The 27,276-nt window shown below is 37.2% G+C and overlaps 1 protein-coding gene across 4 annotated transcripts in view; it reads right to left on the bottom strand.

Annotated features, from left to right (window-relative positions):
• Window positions 1–27,276, bottom strand: part of SPEN (spen family transcriptional repressor) — a 91,724-nt gene that overhangs the window by 49,941 nt on the left and 14,507 nt on the right. For 2 of the 4 annotated variants that reach the window (XM_032650816.1, XM_032650806.1), the window contains exons 2-3: window positions 8,339–8,659; window positions 4,756–5,232 (exon numbers count right to left, since the gene is read on the bottom strand). In XM_032650816.1, coding sequence (XP_032506707.1) covers window positions 4,756–5,232; window positions 8,339–8,538 — 677 coding nt within the window. In that variant the 5' untranslated portion in view covers window positions 8,539–8,659. The other 2 variants (XM_032650834.1, XM_032650823.1) reach the window with 2 other exon arrangements.

The following is a 27,276-nucleotide window of genomic DNA, read 5'->3' as shown; positions in this document are numbered from 1 at the left end:
GTGGTTAAGACTCTGCACTTCCAATGTAGTGGGCGCAGGTTCGATCCCTGGTCGGGGAGCTAAGATGCCACATGACTCACAGCAGGGCACCCCCCTCCAAAAAAAAGTTAACTTTATCTAAACTGAAAGAAGATTTAGGGAAGTAATCTACTGAGGGGGAAGGGATAAAATAAGAAAAGGTTTTGGATTATCCAAATCACAACTCCCTCCCATTACTTTTTCATCCATTTCCCCTCATTCATTCTGTAAACCTTTACAGGATATAGAATCAAGGGCTAACTGCAGCTCCAAAGGAGCCAGGACCCCTTTTCAGCAATCTGGTGAAGTCTATGGACTCCTTTTCAGAATAATGTTTCTAAATGCACAAAATAAAATAAATAGGAATTAAATGGAAACAAATTATACTGACACAGTTATTAAAATGTTTTAAGTTTTTGTGATATAGTAATGTCTTTATTAACATTAAATAATACCTAACACTGAGTTTAATAACTATTTCCCAGTCATGATTAATATAAGCCCAATTTTGAGATCTCTGCAACTATAATAATCATAAATTACCTGTGAATTTACACTGAGAACTAAGTCAGTCATACTGCTAATCTACTGGTTTTTTGTTGGCTACTTTCATATAATGGGAGGCAATGCTTAATTCACTTTCAGGTTAGTGAAAAGATGTAATTTTTCCCCCTGCATCTAAATTCAGGGACCAAAAAAATAATAATAATAAAATTTAAAAAGGGAATTCCGTGGCAGTCCAGTGGTTAGGACTCCGCACTCTCACTGCTGAGGGTCTGCGTTCAATACCTGGTCAGGGAACTAAGATCCCACCACAAGCTGCACAGCACAGCCGGAAAAAAAAAAAGGTTCAGGGACCCTGAGCCAGCCTAATCATCTTTGGCTGTGATCAAAGTAAACAACGGAGGGCTTCCCTGGTGGCGCAGTGGTTGAGAGTCCGCCTGCCGATGCAGGGGATGCAGGTTCGTGCCCTGGTCCAGGAAGATCCCACATGCCGCGGAGCGGCTGGGCCCGTGAGCCATGGCCGCTGAGCCTGCGCGTCCCGAGCCTGTGCTCCTCAACGGGAGAGGCCACAACAGTGAGAAGCCCACGTACCGCAAAAAAAAAAAAAAAAAAAGTAAACAACGGAGAAACAAATCTCAATTAAAATTACTTTAAGATAGTAGGAAAGGATATTATGAGCTAATTTAATTTCAATAAATTCTTCAACTCCTGTAGCCTGAATTAAAACAAATTCTTAACAACATGATAGAAAAAAAGAACTGATAGGGAACTACAGAAATAAAATACGTTCAACTTCAATCAAGGACTTAAAATAAATGCTTCTGTGGAATTTATGTATTTAAATTTTTATGTTGAAAAGCAAAGGGACTCCCTAAATGACCAAGGCAGAGAAAGAAAACAGACATACAGCAGCAAAGGGCTGCACACAGGAAAGTGTGTAACATTAAGGCCCCCTCCTCCCCCAAACTTCTCACCAGCTAAATACTGTGAATAGTTTGGCAGAAACATTAAGTGTATCATTTATAAGGACTTCACAACTAGACTCTCATCAATCCCACATTTAGTCATTTGAAATGCACTGCAAGGAATCTGTTCACCAAAGCTGTAACAATTAAGGGGGATGGAGGATGATTAATTTCCCAGTCATACAGACAGAATAGAAACTTGTTTTTATAGATAAAACAAGCTATATTTTGTCTACTATTACATGTTGCTTTTAAACATTTTTAAGGACTTGGAATGTCACCATTTCACAATCAAGTTTTAAAGATTACAAAAAAGAACTTAGTTCTTCCAAAGGGCATTAAACATTCTGAGTTGACATAACACCTCAAAATATTACATTCTAAAATCAATATAATTATAGAGGAAAAGAGGACATCTGATAAAAGGGGGGATGAACCCAGGGATAATGGATATACTCTGAACACCAAAGAATTTTATTTCTCTGTACTTGCTTCAATCACAATATAATGAACAAATCTTTTAACTATTTACATCAATTTTGCTTTTACCTTCCTATTGGCTAAGAATTGTATCTAAGTATTTCAACTATTTGAACATGTACTCAGAGAAGGGCAATAAAAACACTTGGTTGTCTCTGCAATGTGCACAAAGGAAGACCTGACCCTGTTCTTACAGGATGACACCAAAAGGCTCATCATTTGGTCATATCTTCAAAAAAAGTTGATGCTGTTTTTCATAAATCAACATAATCTGATTCTTAACACAATGTCCCTTCCGCTTTTCCCAAGTTAGGCACTCTCATAGTCCAAGTTTGTCTTCTCCGAAATACTGAAAGAGTCTCCTAACTGGAATCTCTGTCTTTCCTATTCTAAGTCCCCAGATGCCTTCCTAAAGCAGATTTCAACAAGATATTTCCCTTCTCAATCCTTCAAAGGCTCATCTCTGCATAAAGAAAAAAACCCAAAAACATTAGCGTGGTTAAGTCATACTAAATTATTTGCTGTTCTCAAAACATTCTTCCACCCACTCGTATCTCTTCAAGTTGTTCCTTCTGCTCACAATGTTCCCTGTCTAGCCTAAAATTCGTCTCTTCTTGTTGAAGAGAAGAATACATATCCTTCACAGCCCTAAATCATAAAAACTGCCAGCCCTAAGTATGGATCAGGCAGCTGACAGAAGAGAAAATATCCTCTATGGTTGTAATTTAGTCCCCATGTAGATTTTCCAAGCTCATCCTGCCTTTGTGGCAGTTATCTTTCTAAATGTAAATATTCAGAAGCATATAACTGTTTCTTTTGATTATGTAAATAGGGAATTATCTCCATCAAATTCATCAAATCACCTCTGGGTTCAAGCTTCTGAGCCCACAATGCCAAGGGCCAGATCTCAAACCACTGTAACTCCCACCAAAGTACAATGCCATCCTGAAAGCCGTGAATTATGTTTCACCTCTAACTTCTACACTGCCACAATTGGTTGACTTCTCAAAAAGGTTTGATCCAGTGGAATGCAGTGCCATTCCTTTAATGAGGTAGGTTTGGGGAAAATGACTAAAAACTTGAGTATCTTAGACAATTCTACGTAGAAGAAAGTGAATCATGACAAGATTTTATAATCAGTTTATAGAATTCAAATGAATACTGTCAATCATTTAACTCAATAATATACCAAATGAAATCAAAAGTTTTACCCATGTCACAGAGCTGCAAAGCCGAAGCCAGAAACTAACTCTCCTGAATTCCTAAACTAAGTGCTTGTTTCATTATAATATGCTACATCTTCTAGAATGTTTGAATTATATCTAGATAGACAGAGATATAAAATGTTTCCATTTATTATTTTGAATTTGAAAATTTAGGAGGCCTAAAAGGAGCCATTTATCAATTCCATGATCATTTACTTTTCTTAAATTAATTCTAAACAGGCAATACTAAAGGAAAAATAATCTGGGCATTTTTAATCAGGTTGAAGAATCTGTATCTTGCAAATTTAAAACACACACCACCTGGGACTTCCCTGGTGATCCAGTGGTTAAGAATTGGCCTTGCAATGCAGGGGATGATGGTTGGATCCCTGGTCGGGGAACTAGGATCCCACATGCCTCGGGGCAACTAAGCCCTCACACGCCCCAGCTACTGAGCCTGCGCACTCTGGAGTCCTCGCAACACAACTAGAGAGAAGCCAGCACGCTGCGACGAAAGATCCCACGTGCCGAAACTATGACCCGACGCAGACAAAAAATAATAAATAAATAATATACACACCACCTAAATTTAAAACTAGAATATCTGAGATTAACAGATTGAATAACAATCACTAGAAATGGGAAATACTCAAAAGACTATCAACATGTGAAGTACTGAATAGCAGTAATAATTATAGCTAGCAGTTATTAAAGGTTGTATTTATTTAACATATATGGGTATCAAGCTAAGCACTTTACATATTTTTTCATTTTAATATTCAAAATAACTTTATGAAGCATGGTTCTTATAAAAGATGAGAAAGCTGAGTCCTAGAGAGCTTAAGTAACTTGTCCAAAGATTGTAAAAGTAGTATACTGTCTACCTTGATCTATTATTTTTCAAAACCCATATACCTAACTTCTAAGCTGTTTATTGTTAAGATTATTTTCAATTTATTATTTTCATCTTTGGAATAAAACTCCTTTGTAAAAAAAATTCCCAACTAATGAAATGAGCTTACTCAGCCTTAGTGAACAGCAAAGTTACAACCTGAATTTAAAGAAAGCTTTCCTACTTGAGCTTATAAATTGACTACCAGCTTGATGTTAAAATTAGTTAAAATATACATAAGTTAATTTATACATTGATAATAAGTGTGTCAACAATATATTTCACCAATACATCTTTACCCAAACAGCGCTTTTACAAATTTTCAACCAAATAACAGAAATAGTATTATATACCTAAGAAATTAAGAACTTTTAAAAGTTCATTACGTGGCACAAGATTTGTTTCATACAACTAACGTTACTACTTTTCTTCCTTTTTGGCAATTTTAATGTTGAGCAACTGGAGAATGAAACAGTATTTGCAAATCATCATTTAGCTTTAAGTACTTGGGAGAATGGTTAATTCAATGGCCACAATGCTAATCAAAGTTTCTTCATTCATTATACACATGATCCAAGATTACTTTCTTTTTAAAATATTACTATACTAAAAATCAGTACCACTGAAAGTAGCAAATTTGTAACAATTTATTCAACAGCTCATCTGTTACAACAAAAGGCTGTTAACCTACCTGTCACTGCTGGTACTACTGCTGCTGCTGATTGAATCACTACTGGAGGATCTACTCCTAGAGCCGCTGCCGCTAGGGGACCTTGCGGGTCTAGACGCTTGGCTAGCCAGCCTCTGAGGAGACTGATTTCTAGACTGGGATGAATGTGGTGAGCGACTCCTGCTGTGCTGGTAATTCCGCTCTGGCCTTCTGCCTCGTACCTCCCGGGTAATATCATCCCTGTAGATATCCCTGTGTACCACACTGGGCAGTGTAAACTGCTCCCGAGCCCTAGGTTCGTATCGGGGATCATGAGCATCAAAACGGTTTGGACTTCGACTCCGAGAAGTATAATAGAGCCCATGTTGTAAAGTCCGCTCGCGAGGATCTCTATAGTAATCCTGATCGTAATGTCTCGTCCGATCAAATCCTCCCGTCCCCCGTTCATGGTGTCCATAGGCACTATGTTCATAAGCACGCTCCCTGTTATCTGAAGCCCTGCATTTAGGAGGGGGGGAAAAATATTTAATCAATCAGAAAGGGGAAAGCAAAACTAAAAGCAAGTCATGCAAACATTCACTTGAGCATTGTCTTTGTCTTTGCAACTGGTCATTTTCTAAACAGCATTAACCTACTTAGTAAGCAAACACTAATAAGCTTAACATTTTACTTGACTCTAAAACTTATTTTCACAGCTGAGAAATCCCTGTTGTAACTGTATATTGGACTTTCATGACTAGTGTTCTGCAAGTCAGTTGTTCTTTTTATTAGGGATTTTCTGGCTTGTAAACAGAAATATACATATGCCATCTCCTTTTTATTTTAAATTTAATGGAACAAGTAGAGACTTTCATTTTAATATGAAAGTTTTCTATACTTTCATCTGATTAAAATATATACCAAACTTTATTTACTTTGCAAGTGTATTTCAGGCAAAATTTCCATGATAGATTTCTCACACAGACATGAAAGCCCCATTGCAATGCATGCCCATGTCCCAGAAATAGGAGGGCATTTTCAAAGAAGTACAGAAAAAAATGTTAAGTGTAACTTTTTCTTATTAACTTTCAACTTCTTGGGTAATTATAAAAATTACTAAATTATGTAAATTGTTGTTCCCAAACAATCACATTTAATAATAAAAATGGAATTTTAAAAAGAAAATCAAACCAAAAAACCACTTGGGATATAAAAATATTGGGCTGCCACATGCTAGTCTATGATGAACTTAACTAATTAAAGAATAATGGTTATTTTATCTTCTGTGCTATCAAATTCCACATAATTTTTAAAATGCCTATTCCATGATTCAATGTGTTAATGTATTACTTAATGGTTACAGGAAATACATTCTCTTAGGGTTCAGCTATATTCAAATTGCCTCTGATGAAATAAGTCAACTTGGGAAACCGTTAAGATATGCTAAAGACTGCTATCAGCAATGGTTTAACTTTAAAAAATTTTCCTGTAGGGCATGAATACTTGTCAATCGAAGAGTACAAAAACTGTTGCATGTACAATTACACACATGCAATTACGTATTAATATTAAAAACCGATTCCAATCCTACAAAGAAATCTTAAGTTCTCTACTTAAGAGAGTTCCTAAAAGACAATTTCACTTGAATCTCAAACATGAGGTTGAGTCTCTTCTCAACCTTACCTTTGGGTCTATCTTCTATCAAAAGTGATTAAGGAATTATGAAAGATATAGAAGAATTAGAATCTCTCCAATAAAGAATATGTGGCAAAATCTTACAACTAATACTATGTCCCCAATACGTGCTTAGATTCCAAATCTCTCCACTAACCTTCATTTTCACCCACCATTTCACTTAGCAACCATACCTTCTCCTAGGCTGTTTTTTCTTCTTACTGCTATTATTAAAAGCAACTGGCATGGCAAAAATTCAGTATTATCTTTCCTACTTAAATATATTAAATGACTTTCTCCTTTTTTATTCACTATTTCTGGAATTTGAATAGATATTTCAACTTCTAACAAACAAGAGGTGTTCCTTTGAGACAAGAGAAAATTTCATAAATAATTCCATTAGTACCCTATCAAATGTTAATCAGTAAGAGCTGTTATTAATGATATAACAGAAGCAACAGGCAATAGTTCTAGGAGAATTACTGCTACAGCTGATATTTTATAAATATGCAAAGTTCTTAACCATTAGGAAGATATAGAAGGCAGGCACAAGAGCTAGCAGAGCTGAAATCTAATAGCTATTCTTTGATTCATCTATTAGTACTAAATGATTCTAGAGTTAGTGGGAAAAAAAGAAAGTTTGACTTGGGTTAGAAGAGGGGCTAATATACACAGGTCAGGACATACCAACCTTTTCCAAGTGTGGAAACACGACCTATAATCCCAATTAAATCTAGGGAGAGAATTGTGAACATAACTTCCCCAATTTTGGCCCCTCTTATGGGGGTAATCCACCTTCTTAATGGGTAAGGGTGTCAAATGATATTTAGATGAACCACAAGGAAAAAAAAAATCTTAATGACCAGATAAAATAATTCCACTGGAAGCAAGCAGTCCCAGACAAACTGTAACTCTCAAACCCCCAGACTTCTTTCTTGAGATAGCAGAAAATTATAAATTGATCCACATTCACAAAAATGTCCAGCCCTAAGTATGAATCAGGCAGCTGACAGAAGAGGAAATATCCTCTACAATTCCACCAAATGAGGAAGGCACAGTTGCTCGCCAACAGTTCACCTTTGTAGCCATCCAGCACAGTCAATTTTGATCGCTGTATCCACAACTGATCGTCACCATGTGTTCAAAGCTAAAGTACCTTTAATTGGACAGCAACTTGCTTAAGAAACAAGATAGTAATCCTCTTCTCCTGGGCTAATGGAATCTTGACTGCACGACATCCCATACATTCCAGCAAACAGAAAAGAATGGCTATATTCCAGGATTTAGGAACGTCCATCATCTCAATTTTTCCCCATTCCATCAAGGAGTATAATTCCAACATGGAAACTGTGTAGATCCAAAATGGAAAAATGAAGCATTGCCTTCACTCTTCTTCATCCAAGTACACATTTCCAAGTTAAAGTATTGTTTGTAGAATCCAAGAGGTTGAATCGTATGGTCTGCTAGGTTTTTTGGTGACAATCCAATTCGTTTGTACACTTTGTGTAGTGAAAACTGAGAAGCAGATATCAAATTCTAAAAGAATCTGTAGGCTCTAATATTCCAGAAATATTCCATATAGTACAACCACAAAATCTGTAGCCAAGTAGCTCCATCAGGTAGAAGGGATATATCCAAGGAAAGACTTAACATTATCCAAGAGAAGGAATAATTAATTCTAGAAGACAGGTAACTCCAAAAATGATGCTGCAATACAAAATCTTCCACCACTTTATATCTCAGGAGTAGATATCCAACCAGCTGCAGGAAATATCCTCTACGATTCCATAAGATACCAGCCACTGGGATAGAAATCACTTCCGTTTCCAACCCAAAATAGGAAACATTGAGAATGCCCAAAACTTTAAATCCATCTGGGGCCCCTAAATACGAGTTTCTGTTTCACCATATCAAATACAAAATACCTGCCTACAGAAACCTTGGAACTTACCCATCAAGTCTCCGCTCATAACGTCCTTCTCGTGCATGAAGTGATGGTGGGGGGCCATAAGCAGGCCCTCCACCACCTCCTCTGAACCCAGAAACCTCTCTACTACGAGATGCTATGGAAACTGTATCATCCAATCCCCGAGCAGCGCTCGGAATGGTGCCTGGTTCATTATAATCCGTGCGTAGGTCTCTATCTCCCATTTTGTTGACTGAGTTGTGAGCCTTCTGTGCACTTTTGATGTCCACAAAATCCACAAAGGCAGCCACTCCTCCTTCAGAACCCCTCTTGGGGAGAATTTTGACACTTTCCACGCGGCCATATCTGAAAAAAAATAAAGTCAACGTTATTGTTGCATAGTAATAATTTTCCAAAAATAGTTTTAAAAACTGTTTGTTATTTTTAAACAATTTACATTATGCATGTATGGGGGAGGGGTTGCGAGTTAATTTAAAATGGCTTTTAAACTCACATTTTTCTTTTTTGAGGCAAATATTTACAAACATTTTGGTTTTTGTTTTTTTTTTTAATTTATTTATTTATTTATTTATTTATTTTTTTACTGTGTTGAGTCTTCGTTGCTGCGCGGGGGCTTCCTCTCGTTGCGGAGAGCGGGGGCTACTTTTCATTGCCTTCAGTAGTTGTGGCTCGCAGCCTCTAGAGCGCAGGCTCAGTAGTTGTGGCACACGGGCTTAACTGCTCCGCAGCATGTGGGAGCTTCCCGGACCAGGGCGCGAACCCTGCGTGTCTCCTGCATTGGCAGGCAGATTCTTAACCACTGCGCCACCAGGGAAGTGCCTTACAAACATTTTTACCACATTATTTTATTGCTCTAACTTTTTAAATATAGTATTTACTATAAACTGCCTTTTACCTTCCAGGAACACTTAGCTGAAATGACTCTCAGAAGTTTTTAGGAATTTTTACATTCTAAAAAAGGATATTATACCTAAGATAATCAAAGTAACTTACCAATCTTAAGAGATTTTCATTAAAGTAAAAACTGTAGCTAAAAATGGCTGCTTTACAGATCTCATTTTAATTTAATTCATTAAGTGAAAATGATCTTAGTGAAAAAATGAGATGACTTCAAACACTCCTTACTGGAAGGCAAAATAAATTCAAATATTTTGTGCATTTGCAAGTGTGTCTAGTTTTTAATGTAATCTTTTGCCATTTAATTCTCTTTTCCAGGGGATTAAAAGAAAAAGTGTTAAAATTTATAATTTATGTATAATTGTTATTTATATAAATTAATAAATCTTTTGACAGACTCTTATGTATACTTATAATTTGGCATTTTAGAAAGAAGGGCACAGTACTTTTAAATATAGCACTCTTACATGCTGAAAATCCAAGATCATAATTTTTTTCTTTTTTGTAAAATTTATGGCTGCATTGGGTCTTCGCTGTTGTGCACAGCCTTTCTCTAGTTGTGGTGAATGGGGGCTACTATTTGCTGCAGTGCGTGGGCTTCTCATTGTAGTGGATTCTCTTGCTCTGGAGCACAGGCTCTAGGCACACAGGCTTCAGTAGTTGTGGCACACAGGCTCAGTAGTTGTGGCACACGGGCTTAGTTGCTCCGCAGCATGTGGGATCTTCCCGGACCAGGGCTCGAACCCATGCCCCCCGCATGGGCAGGCGGATTCTTAACCACTGTGCCACCAGGGAAGTCCCCAAGATCATAATTTTACACTTCCCCTGAAGAAGCTGACAACATTATCAGAAAGCCGAACTTTCCTTTTATATCCTCCAGTATGATTTAAGTTACTACCTCTCAGAAGGGAAACATAATCCTAAAATGCAGTTTCATCAGGCCACTGAACTAGATGTAACGAAATTACTTGGGGTAAATTAACTGATGAAAGGATCTCTTAAATTTGGGGGAAAAATAGAAACTGAAATAGTTCTTTCCATACAAACATTAAAAAAAATACCTTCCAATGTATCTGACAAAGGACTTGTATCTAGAATATAAGAAATCTTACAACTCAACCCATTTTTTAAAAATAGGGAAGATGGGCTTCCCTGGTGGCTCAGTGGTTAATAATCTGCCGGCCAATGCAGGGGGCACGGGTTCGAGCCCTGATCTGGGAAGATCCCACATGCCTCAGAGTGGCAGCTGCTGAGTCTGCGCTCTGGAACCTGTGAGTCACAAGTACTGAGACCCACGTGCCTAGAGCCCGTTCTCCACGACAGGAGAATCAACCGCAATAAGAAGCCTGCGCACCGCAGCGAAGAGTGGCCCGCGCTCGCCACAGCTGAAGAAAGCCCACGCGCAGCAGCAAGGACCCAACATAGATAGATAGATAGATAGATAGATAGATTTGTAAAAAAAAAAATTAAAATTAAAAATAGGGAAAACACTTCACCAAAGAAGAAATACAGATGGCAGATAAGCACAGAAAGAGATGCTCAAAATCAGTAGTCATAGGGAAATACAAATCAAAACCACAATAAAATACCACTTCACACCCACTAGGATTGCTATTGGAAAAGAGAACAGAACAGAACAAAACACATATTGGCAAAGATATGGAGAAATTTGAAACCTCCTGCATAGCTGGTGGAACTGTAAAATGGCGCAGCCACTGTGGAAAGTGGCATTTTTCTCCAAAAGTTAAGCACAGAATTACCATATGACCCAGCAATTCCATTCCTAGGTATATACCCAAGAGAACTGAAAACTGGGGCTCAAAAAGATACATTGCACAAATGTTCACTGCATCATTATTCACAAAAACCAAAAGATGGAAACAACCCGACTGTCCATCAATGGATGAATGGATAAACAAAATGTGGCATATACAAACAATGGAATATTGTATTAAAACATAAAAAGAAATGAAGTTTCGATACACACTACAACATGGATAAACCTTGAAAACATCATATTAAATGAAATAAGCCAGACACAAAAGGACAATTAGTTTATGACTCCACTTACATGAAGTATCTGGAATAGACAAATTCATGGAGACATAAAGTAGAACAGAAGTTAACAGGGACTGGGGAGACACAGAGTTTTTGTGTGGGATGAAAAAAATTCTAGAAATAGATAGTGTCAATGGTTACATAACATTGTGAATGCACTTTTTTTTTGGCCACGCCAAGCAGCTTGTAGGATGTTAGTTCCCCGACCAGGGATCAAACCTGGGCCCTGGCAGTGAAAGCGCCGAGTCCTAACCACTGGACTGCCAGAGAATTCCCTGTGAATGCACTTAATGCCACTGAATTGTACACTTAAAAATGGTTAAGATAATAAATTTTGTATATTTTAACACACACAACTTATCACTAAGCCCAAGACTACATAGGTTTTTCTATTAGAAAGAAGAAAAAAAGAGGGAAGCATCAGCCAATTCCCCATCAAAAAAGTCAGTTAGCCAAAGCGTAATACAGGGAAAACAAATATTTAAGCTTAAATTCTTAATAACAAAGAGCTAAATGCAATACTGAAAAGAAGGACCAAATACTTAATGCATAGATTATGCATGCAGAACAAAGTCAAATGGCCCTCCGTCCTCAAAAGGGTGGGCTCACGGTTCCCATAGTTTTTACATAAGGAGAGTACACTCTGGAAACAAAATACGAATTTATCTCCAAATTTAACATAAGAGAACTTTATCAGGTATTACATTACTCTTCTATATTAAAAAAAAAAAAACCTGTTAACTCTTCACAGCCATGAGAACTCAGCTGGTAAATGTAAATGTGATGTCCTGATTTTATCTACTCTTTCCAAAACAACACAGTTCCTATAGTATTCAAGTATTCCTTAAGTATTCAAATGAAACATTTACTGACATCTACTAATTAAAAAAGAAAAAAGAGCAAAAATAATAAAACCACAGTTAAATAGTATTTCTTTTTTTTTAAACATAAAGCCTTAGTTACAGGTTTTCAGAGAACCTATGGAATAGTCTCCAGTAATATGCACAAAATATTTTCTTAAATTACATAGTCAAAGGTTGTAGTAATAAGTAAACTCATTTGTAATTTTTAAAGAATCAAGAAAACCTTTTTTTTAAAAAATAAGAACATAAAATTAAGAAAGTGTGCTTGATTGCTACAAGCTGCAGTATATAACAATCTAATGGGTTTGTCTTCAAAAACACAATCAAAAAACAACATTAAATTGGTTTCTGTTTGGTCAAAAATATTCACCATCAAAAAATATTAAACTGATCAACATACACTATAATTCTTCTACGTTTTTAAGAGAGAATTTTAAAATAACCCAAAACAATGCCAGATTTGCTGAGATGTTTGGTCTTTCAACATGTGACTATTTATATAGTCAAATTTATATAGTCCTTAGCATCTCCTTGAAGAATATAATTGCAGTGTATTAATGGCCTCACATTTTACATTTGAGAGCATCGTGATATACTCTAATGTTTTTCCTCCACTATGAGAAAAGAGTAGGGGTTCTAATCCCGAATCAGTATTCTTAATTTTATGGTTCTTAACAGGCACTGTTGTAGGCACTTGATGCATATCAGGGAATAAAACAAAGATCCCTAGTCTCATGGAATTGATTTATTTACAATTTTCAGCTCCTTGATATGTGAAAAGAAGATTCCTCCTATTCTAAACTTTTCCTCAACTCTACAAGAAACTTACTTTGTTAATTTCCAAAGCAACACCAAATACATAAAGCTAAAGATCATTAGTATGCTAAAACCCAATGAATTCTCTCAATACCCTTTCTTTCTAAAAGTTACTACATTCATCTTTTATTAGCTGGTTTATCAATAAGAATGCAATTATTAATTTTAATCCTACCTTTTTTTGCAAGTGACCCTACTAATAATAAGCAATAACAAAGAATAGCCACTATTCGTTTTCACACAAGTCCTCCTACTACAGAAAACAATCCTCCCCAAGTCATTCTTGAAACATTTACCTGTTATTCAGGATAGACTTACGGAATTGTAATGAGGAGAATATCTGCCTCTTTGAAGAGGCATGCAATTAACCTAAAACACCCATTCATCTAAAACCCAATACATCACTTTCCAAAGATTACGTATTTTATCAAACTATCAATTCTTTGCGTATTGCCCACTTTTCCACCCTTCCACACCATCATGGCTAAGCTGTTCCTTATTCAAAAGAAAACTATCAATAAGTATGAATAGACAGAAAGCGAAAAGCAAATGAGCATGCTGTAAGGGATAAAAAGGCCTAAGAGATGAGTATTACAGTCTGGTTGGGTGACCTATAATAGCAGAAACAATAAATGTTTATGTTTACTTATTATTATTATTATTATTATTTTTTGCCATATGCGGGCCTCTCACTGCCGTGGCCCCTCCCGCCGCGGAGCACAGGTTCCAGACGTGCAGGCTCAGCGGCCACGGCCCACGGGCCCAGCCGCTCCGCGGCATGTGGAATCCTCCTGGACCGGGGCACGAACCCGCATCCCCTGCATCGCCAGGCGGACTCTCAACCACTGCGCCACCAGGGAAGCCCACTTATTTTTTATATTATGAAAATATTCAAAATCATTCCTCTTCCAAACTCAGACCGTTGGGTCATAAATGTACCCATTACAACCACCAAATTATCTGCAATAATGCAGTAACATCAACACTTATTTATATAACCCTTTCATAGTAAAAAATTTTTATGAAGGAATTACTAATTTATAAATCAACCACTTGATCCTATATTTAAACCAAAAGACTGGTTTCCCCTCTGTATTAGACCTTTATTTTATTTTCTATACCAGTGACTACAAATACTTCAAGAATGCCAAAAGGCAGAATCCCCTAGAAACTTAAATAATGCATCATAACAGCATTTAAACTGGAACTGGCCACATTTTTCCTACATAATCACAGATCAAAAATTTTATTGTGATAAAATATAACATAAAATTAGCTATTTTAACCATTTTTAAGTGTACAATCCCAATCTTTTCAAATTAATCACGGCTATTTCTTATCAACATAGTAGAGGTAGACATTAAAGCTACCTCATTCACAATTACTGATACCGCCCATACTTCAAACCATTAAATGTAGTAAGTAGCTCAGAATCATATACTCAGATGGCAAAACTCCTGCAATTTGGACATAACCAAATAAGATAGTAATATTTTTAATATGTCATATGTCTCATTATATCAGTTAAAATAAGTTAAAATCCAAAAGAAGAACTTGTTTTAACAATTATCTAGAATGACAAAGATAAATTTAAATTGTTAGCATGACAATGATAAATTACAAGTTAACAGTTTTACTCTATCCAAAGACAATGATCAAAAATTGATATAAACCCAGAAAATAGAAAATATTTGCAAATTATTTATCTGATAGGAGCTCTTACAACTCTACAATGAAAAAGATATAATCCAATTTAAAAACAGGCAAAGGATATAGACAATTTCTCTAAAAATATATACAAACAGCCAATAGCCAATAAACACACAAAAATTTGCTTAACAACATTAGACTTTAGGAAAATAAAAACCAAAACCACAATGAGATACCACTTCACACGAAATAGAATGGCTAGAATATTGATAAAAACGACAGACAATAACAAGTATAAGGAGAAATCTAAACCCTAATAAATTGCTGGTGAGATTGTAAAATGGTACAGCCACTTTGGAATTCAATTTGGCAGTTCCTCAAAATGTTAAACTTAGAATTACCGTATAAGCCAGCAATTCTACTCCTGGGTATGAACTGAAAAGAGAAGTCCACATAAAAACACATACAGAAATGTTCACAGTATCATTATTCATAATAGCCAAAAAAATGGAAACAAACCAAATGTTCAACTGCTGAGTGGAGTTTTTAAAATGTGGTATATGTCCATACAATGGAATGTCATTTGGCAATAAAAAGGAATGAAGTTCTTATACATGCTACAACATGGATGAACCTCGAGAACACTATAAGGGAAAGAAGCCAATCACATATTTTATGATTCCATATATATGTGAAAGGGCCAAAATAGGCAAATACACAGAAATAGAAAATAGATTAGTGGATTCCAGGAGCTGGGGAGAAGGAAGAATGGGGAATGACTGCTAATGGGTATGGGGGTTTCATTCTGGAGTGATGGAAATGTTCTGAAATTAGTGGTGATGGCTGCATAACTCTGCAAATATACTAAAAACAACTGTACACTTTTCCAAGGAAAAATTTTATGCCATGCAAATTATATCTCGTTAAAACTGTTATTAAAAGAAAAAAGACAAAAAATAGTACCTGTCACTGTCTTTTATATTTATTTATTTGGCTGTACCGGGTCTTAGTTGTGGCATGCGGGATCTTTAGTTGCGGCATGTGGATCTAGTTCCCTGACCCAGGGACTGAACCTGGGCCCCCTGCACTGGGAGCACAGAGCCTTAGCCACTGGACCACCAGGGAAGTCCCTGTCACCTCTTTTAATACAACAGATTTTACAAGTCCTTTAGTCACAAGTGTCTGCGTTATCTCAATACAAATCAACTGCCTGCCATGTTTCCTGTAAATGGGCACATTTAAGGAAGACATTTTCTATTTCAAGCATGCCTGCCTGGAAAGATAAGTAACCCATTAGATGACAGCCAAAACCTATCTTCACTTCATGGAGATACAGAATTCTTTCGGGAAATCTACTGTGAAATAAATTTATGTATAAAAGATTTTAAAATTATTCTTAAATAATTAATATATTTCCCTTTAATCACTTTATCTTTGGAGTAAGTACAAATGATTACTAAAGATGAAAAAAACAGACTCAGAATCCCTAAAGCCAGCAAAGCACAGTCAAACACAGGACCCTAGCCTCATTTTAGAAAAAGCTAAAATCGTAAAATGTTTCTCTACTTGGAGGAATGGGGGAGAGGTGGAAAAAGAAGGGCGGGGGGAGAATGATTTGTAATATTTTGCTGATTTGTGTTCTCTCTCTGCCAAAAATAAATAAATAAATAAATATATATTAGTTTGTTGTAGTCTGGGAAAGACTCTCAGCCTGAGATAAAATCCCTATGTCATAAAAGAAAAGACCATATAAATTAAACCACATAAAAATTACAGCTCCTAAATAGCAAAATACAGTCAAAAGACAAATGGGGAAAAATACTTGCACATGAGAAATCAGCGATTTCCTAAATATAAAAATTCTTCCAAATCAAGGGAGACAGAGGTCCAAACAAAACACAGGCAAAATACCCAAATAGGAAATTTTTTTTTAATATTTATTTATTTATTTGGTTGCGTCAGGTCTTAGTTGCAGCAGGCTGGCTCCTTAGTTGTGGCATGCGAACTCTTACTTGAGGCATGCATGTGGGATCTAGTTCCCGGACCAAGGATCGAACCCAGGCCCCCTGCATTGGGAGCACGGAGTCTTAACCACTGCGCTACCAGGGAAGTTCCAGGAAATTCTTTAAAAATACACCCATACACACAAAATGGTAAACAAAACAAACACACTCAAAAAAGCTGCTCAATTTCCACCCAAAATTTCAAAAATCCAAATAAAAAAAAAATGCCATGCAACACAAAGACCTAAATTTAATAATACCCAGATATTAGCTAGAGTCTAAGAAAATAAATACTTTCATAACACTGTCTGCAGGGAGTATAAATTAGAGAAACCTCTTAGGAAGACATTTGATAGACTGCTTAGTAAGCAACACTGCTTATAACAGTTTAAAAAAAAAAAAAAAAGAAAGAAAAAAAAGAAGAAGAAAAAAAAAAAGGAACGCACCATTCCACTTTATGAATTTGACTGCTCCAGGAAGCTAATGTAAGTAGACTCATACAATATTTGTCCATTTGTGACAGCCTTATTTCACTTAGCATAAAGTCTTCAAGGTTCATCCATGTTGAAGCATGTGTCAGAATTTCCTTTCCTAACATAATATTGTAAATCAACAATACTTCAATTTAAAAAAGAAGAATTTCCTTCCTTTCTAAGGCTGAATAATACTCCGTGATACGTATTTTGTTGTCACACATTCTGTTTATCCTTCCATGGGTCATGAACACTTAGATTGCTTCTATCTTTTGGCTATTGTAAATGCTTGTATGAACATAATACATTACTTTTTTAAGATGAGAAATGATTTATTGACTCTAATTAGAAAAGGTTTAAGAAAACTTGAACACTGAAGATAAGCTTAATTCAACCAACAAAACTACAGTCAGCTGTTTATCAAATCCATGGTTAGTGCCTAGATTCCTGTACATGAAAACTTGATGACTACAACTCTTGGGAAAAGGCAATGTTTTCAGTAAAGCTTTGAATGACAAAATTCTTCAGAACTATTAACGGCACCATTACTTCAGTGAAAAAATACGTATATGCATTATTTTGCACCAATCTAATGGTGCAAAATAACTATTTACTAGCTAAAATTAATTGTTAACAAAAAGAGAGTGCGCAACTGATATGTAAACCTCTGAAAGATTATCCAATTATAAGGAGAAAACAATCCGAAAGATTCTATGATCTTTAGACGTTACTGGCTACATAAAATAGGAAGCCTGAATCTTTTACACAATCTTAGAATTCATAAGGTACTTCTTCAGAGAATAGGAGGGAGGAGTTTACACTCTAAAAGTCAAAATATATAGTGCAGGGGACTCCTCTGGCAGTCCAGCAGTTAAGACTCTATGTTCCCAATGCAGAGGACCTGAGTTCGATCCCTGGTCAGGGAACTAGATCCCGCATGCCGCAACTAAAAGATCCCACATGCCGCAACTAAAGACCCCACACGCCACAAAATCCCACGTGCCATAAGACCGGGTGTATCCAAATAAATAAATATATATATATATATATATATATATATATATATACACACACACACACACACAGTACAGGAATACAGACAATGATGGTGGTCACTAAGTTAACTTTTGGACATTTCTTCTCACAATAATTAATGAACAACTTCATAAATGTGTCTGATTTACATAGTACTGAGAAAAGCTCAAGTATAATTGTAAAGAGAATGCAAATGACCATGATTAACCATTTCTTAAAGTAATGGCAGTAAATAAAACAGATGAAGAAAAAAAGGAGCAAGGCAAGTTGATCAAAAGGGGAAGGCTGGAGAAAACAAAGTTGAAGTAGCAGAAGCCAAGAAACTAACAAAAATCCACATCAAGAGTCTGGGGTATAAACACAAAGGACTCTGAAAATGTGCTTCCTACCTGGCTTAATAGGACTATTACAGTACAACTGCTGAGAAGGAAATTAACTTCTACCTATGGCTTACTTCTTAGTAAAATAACAGTTTAAAAACAGACTTTGAGAAATTTATAAATTCCCTCTAATATTTCACTTGATTAGACTTCTATCCTTATTTCACAATATATGGTTACTTAGAACAGAATCAGGACAAATGTGATCTTTTTGTAATATACATAAATTCCATATTCTTTTCATCCACCACGGCATTTCTGTAAATCTTTAAAGACTACCGATATTTCCAGATTAAGGAAATGGGTCTTCTTTATCACTCTTTAATCTTAAAAGGTCTTTGGGTTTTTCTACTCACTTCCAATGGTTTATAAACTTTTAAATAATCATGCTTCCCAATAAAAACTCTGCATGAAATTAAGCCTATTAAATTAAGAAATAAGTCACCAGTCTCTATGCCAATCATTCCTGAAACCTGTTAAATATGCAAACTTCTCCAGTCAACACTTTAGTCATTAATTATAATCTCCAGAACTAAAAAGCTTTTCTTTACAAGCAAAACCTTTATACAAATTTCCAGTAAGATCAACACAAAGGAAATCAAATGTCATAACCCTGTGAGACCCCAAGCTGTGACGAAAGTTCCTTTTATACCTCTACTTTTAGAGCCGCATAGCAAACTTGCTGAAAAGGAATAATATGTGTCAAAAACCACCGTGGAGGGCTCCCCTGGTGGCGCAGTGGTTGAGAGTCTGCCTGCCAGTGCAGGGGACGCGGGTTCGTGCCCCGGTCCGGGAGAAACCCACATGCCGCGGAGCGGCTGGGCCCGTGGGCCATGGCTGCTGAGCCTGCGCGTCCGGAGCCTGTGCTCCGCAACAGGAGAGGCCACAACAGTGAGAGGCCTGCATACCTCAGAAAAAAAAAAAAAAAAAAAAAAAAAACCACCGTGGAAAGGGCTACTTCATTAAAAAAAAAAAAACAAAAAACAGGTATAAGTGACAAGAAAAACTAGAGTATATCATTATACACCTTAGATTAGTATAACAAAGCACAGACACCATTTTTTTAAATTAACTGCAATATAATTTAAAACTATTTGAAACTTTACAAATGCCACTTAAGTCTGAACCCAAAAAAGACTATTTTTGATTGATGAGCATAGCTGGTTAGGAGATGATTTATCTGAAAGGAACTGGTACACCAATGTTTTGTATGATGGCTACACAGTATTTCTAGATATTACGCTCTTTTATAATCCAACTAATCATCAAAATATACTTTTTAAAAATCTTCACAGCATTCCAGTGACCTTTATGCACTATGAAGAATGGCTAGAATAAGCTTTTCTTTTTTTTTGCATGAGAGAGCTTTTAATATTATACTTATTCATCTCTCACTTTACATTTTCAGTTATCAACGGAAACACCATTTGTATCAAAATCTGACACAGTGAGCATATACACAGGAGAGTCATGTATAGATTTTCACTGACCCCATAGAGATGTTACATGTCCCATTTTACACTTGTTTTGTCATTTAATATTTTTCCATGCCAATAAAGACCCTTTGCCAGTTCTAACACGGTGTGCCCTAGAACAAGATTTTCTAAACTAAAAAGACCTTATAAATCTTTTTTTTTTTTAATTTATTTTTTGGCTGCATTGGGTCTTTGTTGCTGTGCGCGGGTTTTCCCTAGTTGCAGCGAGCGGAAGCTACTCTTCATTGCGGTGCTCGGGCTTCTCGTTGCGGTGGCTTCTCTTGTTGCGGAGCTCTAGGCACATGGGTTTCAGTAGCTGCAGCACAGGGGCTCAGCAGTTGCAGCACGTGGGCCCTAGAGTACAGGCTCAGTAGTTGTGGCACATGGGCTTAGTTGCTCCGCGGCATGTGGGATCTTCCCGGACCAGGTATCAAACCCGTGTCCCCTGCACTGGCAGGCGGATTTTTAACCACTGCACCACCAGAGAAGTCCCCTTATAAATCTTATAATCTGACCCATTCAATTCATGGGAGAAAATAAATGTACCTACTTTATATAATAAATGTGTTACTGGGAACTTCCCTGGTAGTCCAGTGGGTAAAACTCCACGCTCCCAATGCAGGGACCCCATGTTCAATCCCTCATCAGGTAACTAGATTCCACATGCATGCCTCAACTAAACAGTTCGCATGCTGCAACTAAGAGTCCACATGCTGCAACAAAGATCCCACGTGCCACAACGAAGATCCCAAGTGCAACAACGAAGATCCAGCACAGCCAAAGTAAATATTTAAATAAATAAACAAATAAATGTTTTACTGAAGACTTAAGGTGTCTTAGTTGGTTTTTGTTTTTGTTTTTTTGGCCGCGCCGCACAACTTGCAGGATCTTAGCTCCCCAACCAGGGATTGAACCTGGTCCTTAGGCAGTGAGAGCACAGAGTCCCAACCACTGGACTGCCAGGGAATTCCCTGTCTTTTTTATATACAGCATCACATACTAACTGAATCTTAGATACTCTCTATAAATTGAGATTTTTGCAAATCTTGTTTTCTTTGATTAAGGCTGAACCCACTCACATAATAGAAATTAATATCTATTATGGCATTTAATTCTAACATTGGATGTGCTTGAAATTCATTTCATTGAAAGAATTCAAGCTGACTAAAAGGAACAACCTTAAAAAATCTAAGGATTCCATGATTTCTACGATAAAACTGAGGCGGGGTGGGGGTGGGGGGGCCGGTGGATGAAAAACCAGAAAAAAATTCCCACAAGAAAAACAGCAGTTCTAATCCTATAAGTTTACAATGACGAAAAAGAGGAGGGGAAAAATAAAGCTATTCACAGGACACTATCTTTGTTTTGTTTACTAGTCTTAAAGTTTTTCGGTGATTCTTAACTTTTTAACCTCAACCTTTTTATGTCAAAGCTAAAGTTAAGTACTTAAATATACTGCTAGCATTCTATTCTTAACATAATGGTTTGCCTAAACCAATATTTCTTACACTTTTTTCCACGGACTGCTTTGACAGCCAGTGAAACCTATAAACCCTTTCTCGGACTATTATTAAATTAATCAAGTAAAATGCATGAATTACAAAGAAACCAATTATACTGAAATACAATTATCAACTTTTGAACATACAGGAAATACAGGACAAAAGGTGATGTTAATGTATACCACAGGACAGGCATGTAATCAGCAAAACACACACTGAGAAACTCTACAACTTGGTTTCCAACAAATTAAGTTGTAAGCAGAGAGAGAGATTAAAACCTATGGATTAAAAAAGGCTGAAATAGGGCTTCCCTGGTGGCGCAGTGGTTGAGAGTCCGCCTGCCGATGCAGGGGACACGGGTTCGTGCCCCGGTCCGGGAAGATCCCACATGCCGTGGAGCCGCTGGGCCCGTAAGCCATGGCCGCTGAGCCTGCGCGTCCGGAGCCTGTGCTCCGCAACGGGAGAGACCACAACAGTGAGAGGCCCGCGTATCGGAAAAAAAAAAAAAAAAAAAGGCTGAAATAGTCCCATGTCCATCAGTAAGTAAATAAACTGTGGTATCCTGACTGTGGTGGTGGTGATTACAAGGATGCCTACATTTCTCAAAATTCAACAAACTCAACATTGAAATAGGTACATTTTACTGTATGCAAATTATACCTCAATAAAAATTTTAAAATATATCTTATGTACCTTATTTAGAGCCTGAGTAAAAAAAAAAAAAAAAGATTCTTAAAACAATTACAAATTCGAGTACTGGCTGGATATTTGAAAACACTGACTGGGTATTTGAAATAAGGATATACCATAGTATTGCTGAATATCTTTAAACAGTTCTGATCTTCTAGAGATAAACACTGAAATACTTGTGGATTAAATAAGATGTCTGGGATCTACTTCAAAATAATACCAACTATACACATTGTAGGGCTTGTGCAAAGGAATAAGATTTTAATTCATTAAGGAACTCTGGTCAGGGGTGAAGAGTAGTGTAGAGGGAGCAGAAAAAAAAAGGTGATGCAGCCACTATGGAAAGCAATATGGAGGTGACTCAAAAAGTTAAAAATAGAATTACCATATGACACAGCAATTCCACTTCTGGGTACATAACCAAGGAAACGGAAAACACCAATTTGAAAAGATATGCATCTCCATGTTCATTGCAGCATTTTATTTACCAAAGCCAAGATACAGAAACAACCTGTGTCCAGGGATTGATGGATGGATAAAGAACATGTGGCATATGTGGTGTGTGCACATGTTATGTGCGCGCACGCACACACACACAGACGCGCACACAATGGAATACTATTCAGCCGTAAAAAAGAAGGAAATCTTGCCATTTGCAACAACATGGATAAACCTTGAGAGCATTATGCTAAGTGAAATAAGTTAGAGAAAGACAAATACCATAAGATCTCACTTATATGTGGAATCTTAAAAAGAAAAGTCATTGATACAGAAAACAGATTGGTGGTTGGGGGTTGGAGTGACGGGTGGAATGAAAGGGCTCAAAAGATAAAAACTTCCAATTATAAAATGAATAAGTCATGGGGATATAATGTACAGCACAGTGACTACAGTTAATATTGTACTGCATATGTGAAAGTTCCTAAGAGAGTAAACCTTGAAAGTACTTTAAGAGAGTAAATCTTGAAAGTACATATCACAAGGAAAAAAAACGTTTTTTGTACCTATGTATGGTGAGGAATGTTAACTAGACTCACTGTGGTGATCATTTTGCAATATATACAAATACCAGATCATTACGTTGTACACCTGAAACCAATATAATGTTATATGTCAGTTACACTTCAGTTAAGAATTAAATTAATTAAAACTTATTAATTTAAAATTAGTATTAAAAATTTTAAGTTAAAACAAACAAAAAAAGAAATAAGGTTGAGGTCAATAAGCCTGGGGGGAAGTGGGGTGAGGGCAAGATTTTGCTGAGATACTACACAAAGTGAGTGACTGACGCCCAAATAAATGGAGCAATGATGATACCTAAAAAACAAACTCCCTTCTTACTAGCCCCTCTTCTGAATGACTCAGCATATAATACAGCTCATACTGATCCTGTAATTAACCTCATGTCATAAAGTCAGTGGTGGAAGTAGAACCAAAACTAAAATTTTAAAAGTGGGGTAGCTCGAAATCTGCTTACAAATGGTACCAGAGGCAGGTAATTCATTCATCCACAAGTTGTCTCCTATGAGAGAAAAAACTGAAGACAAAAACATGCAAGTCATTTCCAGCCCCACCTTCCTTTTCTTGCCTTGCCTTCCACCTCCCCCACAATGTTGGTTTCCAACGAGAAAAGCCAAGAGGGAGGTGATTTGACGCAGAGGCAGCAGGCGTGAGGTGCCCAGAGGTGGCAGGCAGCGGTGGGGGAGGCAGAGTGGTTGGCCTATTAGTTACACTAAGAACACACTGGGCAAATAAGTAAATATATTGAGAATAATAAGAAGTTTCTCACTGTCTGAGAAGGGATTTATAAACATGGAAATGGGGAGGTTAGAAAGAATCCTCATGTATTGAAACGTGTGAACATAGTTTCAAAATATATAGAGATATATGTATTATATATACATGTAAACATATATACATGTGTACACACACAATACATATCCTCTTAGCTCTGCAGCAATGGGTAAACTGTGCACCCAGATCGTGGGTTTCTAAATACCATCCCTCCCTAAAAGGAACCAGAGTCTCTTGGAGAATGGCTGATTACAGGACTGGGAAAGGGAAAATACAAGATGAGCCTTTGTTGTTGCCAGAAATAAAGAAATGCTTAAAAGAGTAGTGCGGAGATATCAAAAGGACACAGTAGCCAGTTTGAAGGAGTGCCCACTGGTCAAATCTAGAATGATTTGGGTATCAAAATAAGCAAGTCCTGAATTAAAACCCATTGAAAAAAATGGAAATCATATATATGCGTGTGTGTATATATATTTCCAAATCAAATTATGGAAAATTCTTACCTACAGAATAAATGTATAAGAAATCACAGTTAATAGATGCTCATTTGGCAACAATCACAGCAGTATATAATACAGTCAAGCGTTATCAATGGGGGACTACCCTGGGGGTCCAGTGGTTAAGAGTCTGCCTTCCAATGCAGGGGATGTGGGTTTGATCCCTGGTCGGGGAACTAAGATCCCACATGCCACAGGGCAACTAAGCCCGTGCGCCACAACTACTGAGCCCGTGCACCAAAACTAGAGAGAGAAGCCCGCATGCTGCAACGAAAGATTCCGCATGCCGCAACTAAGACACGATGCAGCCAAAAATAAATGAATAAATAAATATTTTTACAAAAAGTTATCAATAGCTGCTAAGACTACTGGCTTTAGGGTTGATGATGGAAAAGACTATCAGTGCAATACTGGAATATCTCTCCATAAAATGCTAATCAAATAAAGGGGGGAAAACGGTGAACACACTAACTTTACTAGGTGATCAAAGTTAACATCACCACTGGTGGGATGGATCCAATACTGTCTCCATATTCTGAAAAAGCACAGAATCATTTCTCTGGTATTCCTGCCAAGATTGCAAGACCTGATCTGGTCATGAGGTAATACTGGACAGACCTGGGTAGAGGGTCAGCCTGCAGAATGAAAGAACTATGCTCTTGGGCTTCCCTGGTGGCTCAGTGGTTAAGAATCCGCCTGCCAATGCAGGGGACACGGGTTCGAGCCCTGGTCTGGGAATATCCCACATGCCGCGGAGCAACTAAGCCCGTGTGCCACAACTACTGAGCCTGTGCTCTAGAGCCCGCGAGCCACAGCTACTGAGCCTGCGCTCTAGAGCCCGCGAGCCACAGCTACTGAGCCTGCATACCTAGAGTCCGTGCTCCGCAACAAGAGAAGCCACCGCAGTGAGAAGCCCGCACACCGCAAAGAAGAGTAGCCCCCACTTGCCACAACTAGAGAAAGCCCGCACGCAGCAATGAAGACCCAACGCAAAAATAAATTAATTAATTAAAAATAAAAAAAGAGTTGTGCTCTTTAAGACTATCAGGCACATGAGAATTTGGGTAAGAAACTGTTCCAGACAGACAACATGTACCGGCTAGGATCCTGGACCAAAAAGGAAAGAGGGACATTGTTGGGATGGCTGGCATCATTTGAATGAGGTCTATGGATTGAGTAATAGTGCTATACCAATGTTGATTTCCTTGCCGAAAATACTGTATGGTGCAATGCAGTTTTGGGGAGATATACACTGGAGAATTTAAGGATGTCATGCCAGGAAAAGACAAGAGAAGGTAATGGAGCAAATGTGGCAAAATGCTAACAACTGAGGAATTTGTGTGAAGGGAATGTGGGAATTCTTTGCACTTTTCCTGAACTATTTCAAAATAAATTTTAAATGAAAAACAACAAACACATAGGAAGGTGAGAAGTGGATCTACGTGCATGGATAGGCCTTCATTCCTGTGTATCAAATGCCATATTTTCAAAGAGGCCTTCCTCGTCACTCCCACCCACATTTACTCTCCATCCCCTCCTCTGCTTTTTTCCTCGTAAGGCAGAATACGTTCTGGTTGATGGTCATTGGGGCTGAACAATGGGTACATGAGATTTATTTACTATTCTTCTACTTTTGTGTATGTTCAAAATTCTCCAAGGTAAAGTTTAAAAGTATATCTACAACACAGATTGATCATACAGTAATATATATATGCATCTTTATTGATGCATTAAATATAAGTATTTAACAGCAGGTCTAATAGCTATTGTCATTTCCAAGTTGTGATGAGCATAAATGAAATATCTGCAACAACTGTAATGTAAAATATGAAAATACATCTGACTGGCGTTGGTGGTGAAATCATCACAGGTACTACTAATACTACCATGTTGGTACTACACCACAATATAGTTATAATTGATGGAAATGCTAAATTCTGATTAAGAAGTTAGTGAAAATAAAGACATACTATTTTCCTATCCAAATTTAAGTACCTCCTCCTAAATTCTGGTCTAAATAGTAATAGTTTTCATTCTAACACCCTTTTGACATAATAAAGTGATAAACTTTTTAAATCTTTTTTCTTTTCATCCGAGGTTACTTAAATAATCTTAAGTGGGGAATATCCTGGCAATCCAGTAGTTAGGGTTCCTTGCTTCCACTGCAGGGGGCATGGGTTCGATCTCTGGTCGGGGAACTAAGATCCTGCATGCTGTGTCACGTGGCCAAAACATAAAAATTAAAAAATTTTTAAAATAAAGAATAAAAATATCTTGAGTGAAAAAGAGCCTTTATTGCAGACAGCATAAATTTTAAAAATTAATGGTTGAAACAAAAATCCACCACCTACCAATTTACTGACTTACAAAAGATGCAAATCACTATACATCCAATATAGTTGTAAAATACAAAGTGTTTTTGAGTAAAAATATCCTAGTTTTTTGGTTTTTTGTTTGTTTTTTGCGGTACACAGGCCTCTCACTGTTGTGGCGTCTCCCGTTGCAGAGCACAGGCTCCGGACGCGCAGGCTCAGCGGCCATGGCTCACGGGCGCAGCCGCTCCGCGGCATGTGGGATCTTCCTGGACCGGGGCACGAACCCGTGTCCCCTGCATCAGCAGGCGGACTCTCAACCACTGCGCCACCAGGGAAGCCCCTAGTTTTTTAATCAAAGGAATAAAATGATGGGGTATTTTTCTAAAAGATCAGAGTCAATTTTAAGAATCAAATAAACTATAAATGTATTATATGTAAAAGTACATATACTGTGTGTAAACATGATAAGAATGTAACAAAGCCAATACAAGATATAAACAGAAAAACCTTAATT

This window comes from Phocoena sinus, chromosome 1 (assembly GCF_008692025.1).
Source record: "Phocoena sinus isolate mPhoSin1 chromosome 1, mPhoSin1.pri, whole genome shotgun sequence".
Taxonomy (NCBI): domain Eukaryota; kingdom Metazoa; phylum Chordata; class Mammalia; order Artiodactyla; family Phocoenidae; genus Phocoena; species Phocoena sinus.
The sequence above is the reverse complement of the archived record's forward strand: the minus strand, read 5'-3'. Positions and strand labels throughout refer to the sequence as shown.